The following is a 9,157-nucleotide window of genomic DNA, read 5'->3' as shown; positions in this document are numbered from 1 at the left end:
GAAACAGAGGAAACGGGGATTAGCAGACAATAAACATTCGACATGACAAGACAGGTTCCAAGAGAGGATGTTATTATTAGACCAGTTAATGTGAGGATTGTGTTTAACTAACCAGGGATGTCCTAAAACTAAAGGAGCAAAGGGGGACCGGAAAATTAAAAAGGAAATGGTTTCGTGATGATTACCAGAGACAGTGAGAGATAAAGGAGCAGACCGAGAATGAACCCTGGGTAGGGGACTTCCATCTAGGGCAACAAGCGGAGTGGCGTCCTCCCGCTCCCTCAAAGGGACACCTTGCTTGCCGGCCCAGGACTCATCTAGGAAATTCCCCTCAGCCCCAAAGTCTATTAAGGCATTACAAGAGACTGACAAACCAGACCACTGCAGGGTAACGGGAATGACAGTGCGTGATCCTGAAGGAGAGATTGAAGTAGCGCTCGCCAGTAATCCCTCACCGACTGACGAGCGCTTGCCCTTTCCTGGACATGATGCCACGAAGTTGTTGGCTGCGCCACAATACATGCAGAGACGATGAATAATGCGACGTTCCCTCTCCCTGGTGGAAATGCGCAGTCCACCTAACCGCTTGGGCTCTGGTTCAGGCTGAGTAGGTTGGGGGGAAGAGACAGGTGCAGCGGCGGAACGAGTGGGGAGATCCATGGGCCTGGAGCGGCGGCGGAGATCAAACCTCTTCTCTGTACGTATAGGCCAGATCAATGAGGAGGTCAAGATGAGTCGGCAGATCATGGGCGAGGACCTCGTCCTTGATGTTGGAACTGAGTCCCTGAAGGAAACGTGCCACGAGCACCGGCTCATTCCACCCACAAGTGGTCGAAAGGGTACGAAACTCAATGGAATAATCCACGACAGAGCGTCTGCCCTGATGGAGGGTGGACAAGATGCGAGACGCCTCTTTTCCACGGGCCGAACGGTCAAACACCCGAATCATCTCCTCCTTGAAGTAGTCAAAGCTGGCGATGAACTCGACCTCAGCCTCCCAAGCGGTAGTTCCCCACTCGTGTGCACGTCCAGTCAGGAGCGAGATGACGTAAGCGACCCGAGCTCGCTCTCTAGCGTAGGTCACTGGTTGGAGAGAGAAGACAAGTTCACATTGGGTGAGAAATGTCCGACACTGTGCGGGCTCACCGGCATAACAAGGAGGGTTGTTGACTCTGGGCTCTGGGGATTCCAACCCCCTGGAAGCAGGAGAACCCGCCTTAAGTTGGTGAACCTGCGTAGACAAATCCGTGAGCTGGGCGGCCAGAGAATCTACCGCGCGCCGAAGAGTGGCTAGCTCCGTGTGATGTCTTCCTAGCATGACTCCTTGCAGCTCAACGGCAGTCTGAATCGGGTTTGCACTCGCTGGGTCCATTATTGGCTTGATTATTATGTGGTGTGGAAAGATGAGGACCCAAGAGCGATTATGCAAAAAGGAAGCGTCTTTAATAGAGTAACGTTATAACAGAAATAAGTCTTTGAAATAACAACAAAAGGCGGCCGATGAGCCGGTACCCAAAATGTAAACACAGTCTTTTACGTGAAAGGGCAAACAGAGAGTTCTTGTAGATCAACGGGCCGGCGCTCGGGCAGCGTGTTGAGATTAGCGTTAGCTGGATAAACTCAGGCGGCAGGTACGGTAACTGTCCAGAGTACCCGTCAGCACCAGCAGGACTGGACAGAGAGCAGAGCTATAGGTTAACCCAGAGCACCGTTAGATCTGACCTGTGACTGGAGCACGAAACTGGACTGGAGGGGGGGGACCGAATCCATGACAATAATACACAAACATAGTCAATTTTAAATTAGGAAATTAATAGTAACACCAGAATTGGTATTAATTCTTCAATTTTATTCTTGATATTTACCATATACAGTACAGAAATGGTGAAAAAATTATACTGATAAAATATTTTTCATCAAATATGTAATTGAATAATATTAAATTAATAATTTTAACAATACTAACCCTTTTGCTCATTGTAAATAGTTAATTTAAGCAACATTAGCTCTTTAGCAACATTAGCTAGCTTTTTTTTTTGTACATTCTTGGTAATATAAAAAAATACTTACAGAGGACATTCTCCACACGTAGATTCATCGGTGCCTTTAGCCATCGTTCATACAGCTGACAGCTCAATGCAGGATGGGCACATGCCTCTTTACTTGGTAACTCTCCATCCAATGACACAGGTGCACTGAGGATCAGTGACCAAGCTTTCACACTGTTGTGTTTCTCAATAGAGCAGGTGAGGTAGTCAGTCACCAGTGACTTGTCCTCCTCGGCCAAACTCTTTGACACTGTCTCAAAGACTTTTAGGGCTTTTTGACTGGTCACTGGCTTGAGTTGGTATCTGAAATACAGATAGCATATTAATATTGATTTTCACATGATATAACTATTAATTGAAATACATATTAGATAAGGAAATTAGGGTTAACTTACTTTGTGTGAAGCCGATTTAAGTCATTTGAGGCATTGAAATAGACCAAAAAAAAAACACTCTTCTCCCTCTAAATCCTCTCTTTTCCTCTTTCCTGTTTTGGAGGAGAGGAATTCTGGCCTCACATGAATGTAGGAAAGCTCAAACCACTGTTGGCAGAGAAAAATAAGAATAATCAATCAATTTATGCATTCAAACTATATATACACACACACATATATATATATATATATATATATATATATATATATATATATACTCTAGAGAATAGAGAATAGACTTTCAAAACATCACCAGTCATTTTTCAAGTTTCAAGTTTGCCATTTATGTATCAAGTTGTTCTGCTGTTATAATCATGTATCAGGGGTATGGTATTTGGTGGAGCTGCACACCCTATTTGGACATTACACAAAATATATGATGAGACCTCCTTGGTGCAAAAATACAGCATATGGTAGAGTTGCATGTCCTGTTTAGACATAAGATAAAATATATGATTAGGCCTCCTTGTTTCACTTCAAATAAATTCTACATCCTAAAAGCTGGCTTTTTTACCCCACAAAAGGTAAAAGAGTTGATAAACAGAACCATATGTATGAAATGTATTGAACAATGGCACGCCTTCGGAAGCAATGTATAAAAAAGAGAACCAACACAGACTCCACAGACTGTTCTGCAGAGCTTTCTCGGTTTTATTGTTTATTGAGAATAAAATTTAAATTCTGGTATCAAAATCCAAGACTTCGGGAGTGATTCTTGATAGACACGGCAGAAGCCACAGCCACAGTGGGTACTTGCTGTGATGTGGTTATTTACAAAACACAATGACTGGGCCATAAATCCACCTTCATAACACAAGTTTATGACAATGATTATTATCCACTGTGAAGAGACTAAGGCCAGGCATACACTGTGCGATTTTCATCCAATTTTGAGCCGAATTCTGACTCGTGCGACTCTTTTTCGGGTAGGGCCGAATTTCAGCATTTGTCGTGCAGTGTTCGTGCAGTGTACAAGGGGAAACGAGAGGCGATAATTCCCTCGGAGGTTACTCTGATGTATGAAAGTTACTTTATGTGTGTGAATGATAATGCTTACAATTTCCTTGGCAGTATGAATGCAATGTGTGCTGTTACAGTTTTTCTCAATCGCTTTGGTGCATTTCTTAGATCAAAAGTGCAATTCTTGATACTACTTGTACAAATTCCAAATCATCTAGTCACTTGTGCACATCATTAAAGCAATTTCTTATTCCTTTGAACAAATTGCAATTGCTTTTGTACATATTGCAATTGATAATGTACAAGTGTCAGCTTTTTTCCACATTTTCAATTGCTCATGTCATGTTGATCAAAATGTAGTAAATGGTTCTCTGTTGAATAGTCTTACCCCTCAAAATATCTAGGCATTAGTTCTTTGCATAAGCCATTACATGCAAAATTGTTGAACTATTTGTCATAAACTGTCAGGCATAGTTTTACACATTTTTTTTATTAGACTTTTTGTACAAAGATGTGAATTGATGAATCGTGCAGGTGAAATTGACCCTCACTCAAGGAATGTAAAGTGTTAGTTCAACCAACAATCAACCAGTTGTCTAAATTGCTCAAAGGTGCATCTCATGAACAATCAATTGGGAAGCATATATAGACAGACCACAACACAGAGTTGCAACTTTCCAACAATGGATGGACCAGGAAACGAACAGGGTCAACAGCCAGGAGGAAGAAGAGGAGCAAGGATGCGTGGTGGAAGGCAAAACAGAGGACGAGGCAGAAGAGGACATAGGCGCATATCTGATGACATAAGGGCCACTATTGTAGACCATGTTGTCAATCATGGCCTTACTATGGCTGAGGCGGGTCGAAGGGTGCAGCCGAACATTGGGAGATCAACCGTGTCCTCAATAGTTCAAACGTTTCGAAGAGAGAACCGGTATGTCCACCAATGTACAGTGCACTGTTACTGTATATAAGCAGTATACTGTATACTTCCTATAATGCTTCCTATTACAGTAGTCCACTTGTATTTCACAGCATACATAAATATACTCTATACAGATAGATACTGCACTTTACATCCACCCAACTGTATGTTTTACAGTAAAATGTGTTTGCATAATTTTTGTCTATGTGAAAGTGTGCAATGCATCACTGCATTTGTCCCCACATAGGACAGCAAAATTACCACAAACCGGTGGCAGAGGACGCCTTTTCACACCTCAACAGGAAGAGGCTATATGCACCATGGTCCGAGCAAACAATGCTATGAGACTCAGGGAAATACAAAGGACCATTATAGAAGACAACGATGTCTTTGAAAACATCCGTACTGTTAGCATCTCAACCATTGACAGGGTGCTGCATAGAAACCAGATGAGTATGAAACAGCTGTACCGTGTACCATTCCAAAGGAATGAGGACCGAGTTAAGGAGATACGGTACCAGTATGTACAGGTAAAACATATATCTATGTAACTATTTTACAGAATAATTTTATTGTGATACATAGTACAGTAAGCATAAACTGCACACACTTCCATCGCTGTGGAAGGAACATACAATATATGCACATTTTATGTCACTCTTCCTTACCAAAACTAATTCAACTGTGTCCTGGGATATAGCGTATAATGGAGTTGGAATCAAGTGAACCCTCTCACAACTTTGTATACATGGATGAGGCTGGCTTCCACCTGACCAAATGCAGAAGGCGGGGTAGGAATGTCATCGGTCAGAGAGCTACTGTGGATTTGCCAGGCCAAAGGGGAGGAAATATCACCATGTGTGCTGCTATTTCAGAGCATGGCGTCCTAACCCATATCCCCCTTATAGGACCATACAACACCCAGCATCTACTCAACTTTTTAGAGACTCTCTACAGGGCTCTCATCCCTGATGATGAGAGGGGTCTGTTTAGAGAGGATTTGCCAAAGTATGTTGTCATTTGTGATAATGTGAGTTTCCATCGATCAAACATCATAAGGCAATGGTTTGTGACCCACCCGAGGATGCTCATAGAATTCCTTCCACCTTATTCTCCATTCCTTAACCCAATTGAGGAGTTCTTTTCAGCATGGAGGTGGAAGGTGTATGATCATCAGCCACACACACAGATGACCCTGCTGGCTGCAATGGATGCAGCATGTGAGGACATCACAGTAGATGCCTGCAGAGGATGGATAAGGCATTCCAAAAGATTCTTTCCACGTTGCATTGGAAGGGAAAATATCCGGTGTGATGTGGATGAGAATATGTGGGCCGACAGACAGGAACGTCTGGATGTGTAGAGACAGCACTAGAAACAGTGCTGCAGGCAAAGTTGTGCCTTAGGGGTGTTTCCTGTGTTTTAGTTTTTATTTTACTTTGTGCCCCTTGTCTTTTTCTTACTGTAAATTATTTTGTTGTTTTCTTTCATAAAGTAGCACTAGTAAAGCTGTGAAAAACAAAATCAATTTTGTCTCTTTCAATCAATAACCCACATAGAGTAATATGTATATAGTACTGTTGAAATTGATTTATGCCATAGAAGTGCAGCCTTGTGCATTTTCAGTACAGTAACCGTCATCCAAACTGTAGCCTAAGTTTACATCTGGTAATACTGTCAAAGTACACACAGTTACATTGACAACATGCCTAAACATTTTGACGAGCTTGTTCGTGAACAATGACTCAATGACTTATCATTCTGATGGCACTGACATGATCGTTGGCATGAATATTTACTTTTGAGAGATGTACTAAGGATTTTTAGTGACTGACTAGCTTTAGAAACATATCTATTGTATATTGCAATTTGTACAAATTGTTCTGAGGAATGCACTTATTATTTTGCACATGTTAGGGATGATGTGAAAAACGCACCAAAGCGACTGAGAAAAACTGTAAACCTAAGAGGCTACTCTTACCCTAAAATCCTTTTTCTTTTTTTCAGTTTTATACAAAATTGTATTCTGTTAGCTATACAAAAACAGTACAGTAACTATTGTCAATAAAGGACTGAGCTAAGACTGAAAGGTGGACATGAGGGATATTTCAATGGTCCTCTGCTATAGTGACAAAACATCTAATCATTTTGTCTTGCAGTGCTTACACAATGCCAAAGGGACGAAGTGTTTTGGGGGCACTGACTGTTTAAATGAGAAGGAAATTTAGTTTTGACACATGAGTGAATTGTTTTGGGAGAGATATGAGCTTTTGCAGGTGAACCATTGTGTTGTGCCGAACCATCCACATTATTTTGGTAAAAGCACCAAGAGTATTGAGAACGTCCGGTCTGCTTCAAGAAATGAGCCAAAGCAATTGAGAAGGATCTTTGCCATTTTTGTGGCATTGACTCTTTACATGGGAAAGGAATTTAGTTTTGAAGCATGAGTGAACGTTTTTGGGAGATATATTAGATTTTGCAAGTGAGCTATAGTGTTGTGCTGAACTGTAAGACTGTTTTGCCAAATGATCTTAGAATTTTCAGAATGTAATTTCTGTTTCAAGAAATGAGCCAAACCAACGGAGAAAAACTGTAAAGCGCTGAGAGACATGGCGACCGGCGGTGCTGCTGATGTGGTAGCTGTAAATCCACTTGTTGAGAAAAAAGGAGGAAAGAACCGTGTGTGGGAATATTTCGGATTTGCGGATGATGACGAGGGGAACATCACTGATAATCAAAAACCCATTTGCAAACGATGTCATCGAAGTTTTCTCTCAAAAGGAGGAAACACATCTAACTTAAAGCAGTTCTAGCCTAGGCTTATTCTTGGCTGGATAACTAGCAGGTTTAAAAAAATAAAATAAAATATGAACACAGTTTGATTAAATAAAAATGCATTAAAAAAACTTATGATAGTAGTACCATTCACTAACATTATGCTACTTCATGCATTATCTAATATCAACTTAAAGTGAATGAATATATTTTCCAACGTTAATTAATGTTTGTGTGGATGTTAATACAAACACTTGATCATTCACATTTATTCATTTTGCATTAAATTAAGTTAAAAGATGAAAACTTATTTTATAAATGTATGAGTACATAATAATTTTTAATTAATTTTTTTAACTTATCTAGATTTATTATAAAAGCTGAGGTTTGAAAAACTAATGTTTCATTTGATCAGACTTTGATCCCGTTTTTGACTTCTATACTTATAAATTATATTTATTATATTTTCCTTTTACAGCTGAAGGCTGAGGAAGACCATGGAACACCCCAGCAAACATAAACAGGCAACAGTTACAGATGCTTTTCAGTGGCAGCAAAAATATGACAAAAACTCACCTGAGGCCGGTGACACACTGGCTGCGTGGCGTGAGCGTCACGTTTCTGAAGCGTCCCAGAAGCGTGGTGGCTGCCTCGCGTTTTCTGTGTCTTTACACACCAGAACCGTGGCTGGCACGCTGCTGCTGTAGAGGCGAAATAGATTATGTTTGACAGGTGCAATATTTGAAAATCGATAATTATTTATAAAAAAAAATTAATTACATTTATATCTGAATTTATGTCAACCTATAAACTTTCAAACATCAAAATATCGTGAATTCATATGTATTTGTGTACAAAATTACATATAAACACATTTTCCTATTATATTTTGCCTGGAAACGCTTCCAACAAGCGCGCGTGTCGCTTGAAAAATAGGCATCGGTTCTATTTCTAGCATGCACGTGTTTTGCGCGCGTCTCACGCTTGCGCCACGCATCCAGTGTGTCGCCGGCCTGAGGCAAGAAAGCTGAACCGAGCTGTTGCTGAATTCATATGTATGGATAAAGTGCCCATTTATACAGTTCAAAAATGTGGATTCCAACAAATGCTCCATCATTTCAACCGAAAATACCAGCTTCCAAGTCGAAACTTTTTTATGTACACTGAGATTCCCCGCATCTACAATGACACCACAGATCTCATAATCCAGCATCTCAGAGATAAACCGTTTTACAGCTGCACAACAGATCTTTGGACAAGTAGAACTGCCGACACTTTCATGTCCGTAGCTCTGCAGCACATTTTACTAAATCGTGAGAATTGCAATCCTAGTGTCTAGGCTGTTGTGGTCTCAACACAGATCACACTGCTGAAAGTTTGAAGGAGGCTTTTGAAGAAAAACTTGAAGACCTGAAGTTGGACATTGCAAGAATGTCAGGTATCACAACAGACAATGCCACAAATAACAATAAAGCCTTTGAGGACTACACCTGGATTCCTTGTTTTGGACACAATCTCCACCTCCACCAGGAAAAACATACCACCCTGTCTTCAGTTTTGCCGTTACTCTGGAAAATATTTGAGTGTCACAGTCATGAACAAAGTGACTCTGCATTAGCCCAAGACATGAAGGAAAAGATACACGAGTATCTTCAGCATCGCTATCATGACCTGCAGCTGCGGTTTCTTTTGAACACTGCAACCTACCTTGATCCATGATTTAAGAACAGCTTTGTCTCTCCAAAGGATAATGTGAAGCAAAGTCTCCTGGATGAGGTGAGGAAAATGGGCAATGAAAAAGAAGGAATTGCATCTCGGGTGTCTGGAGGAGAGTCAAGTCAAGAAGTCAGGCCATGTTTCATACTCTGTGCCATTAAACCAGGATTAACTAAAAACTCTTTTTAGGTTTTGAAAGCGTAGTTCAAGCACTTTCCAAAACTGTAGAATAAATAGTCCATTATAACGTCATTTAAGGCACTGATATCACCACGACTGAGCAGACGGCGGAAAATGTG

General features: G+C 41.0%; 1 protein-coding gene across 1 annotated transcript; it reads left to right on the top strand.

Annotated features, from left to right (window-relative positions):
- The first annotated feature begins 3,580 nt into the window (after positions 1–3,580).
- Positions 3,581–6,297, top strand: LOC113066513 (uncharacterized). The gene is made up of 3 exons (XM_026238379.1): positions 3,581–4,376; positions 4,615–4,897; positions 5,068–6,297. Exons 1-3 carry the CDS (start codon positions 4,063–4,065, stop codon positions 5,728–5,730), a joined length of 1,260 nt encoding a protein of 419 aa, XP_026094164.1. The 5' UTR covers positions 3,581–4,062; the 3' UTR covers positions 5,731–6,297.
- Positions 6,298–9,157: the final 2,860 nt, after the last annotated feature.

This window comes from Carassius auratus, chromosome 4, assembly GCF_003368295.1.
Source record: "Carassius auratus strain Wakin chromosome 4, ASM336829v1, whole genome shotgun sequence".
Classification (NCBI taxonomy): Eukaryota; Metazoa; Chordata; class Actinopteri; order Cypriniformes; family Cyprinidae; genus Carassius; species Carassius auratus.
The sequence above is the reverse complement of the archived record's forward strand: the minus strand, read 5'-3'. Positions and strand labels throughout refer to the sequence as shown.

Bases quoted from the DNA above. Each gene is read 5' to 3' on its own strand.
- LOC113066513 (XM_026238379.1), top strand. From the start codon at position 4,063: ATGAACAATCAATTGGGAAGCATATATAGACAGACCACAACACAGAGT. The intron at 4,377-4,614 runs GTATGTCCACCA...GTCCCCACATAG, and splicing joins ACGTTTCGAAGAGAGAACCG to GACAGCAAAATTACCACAAA. The intron at 4,898-5,067 runs GTAAAACATATA...CCTGGGATATAG, and splicing joins TACGGTACCAGTATGTACAG to CGTATAATGGAGTTGGAATC.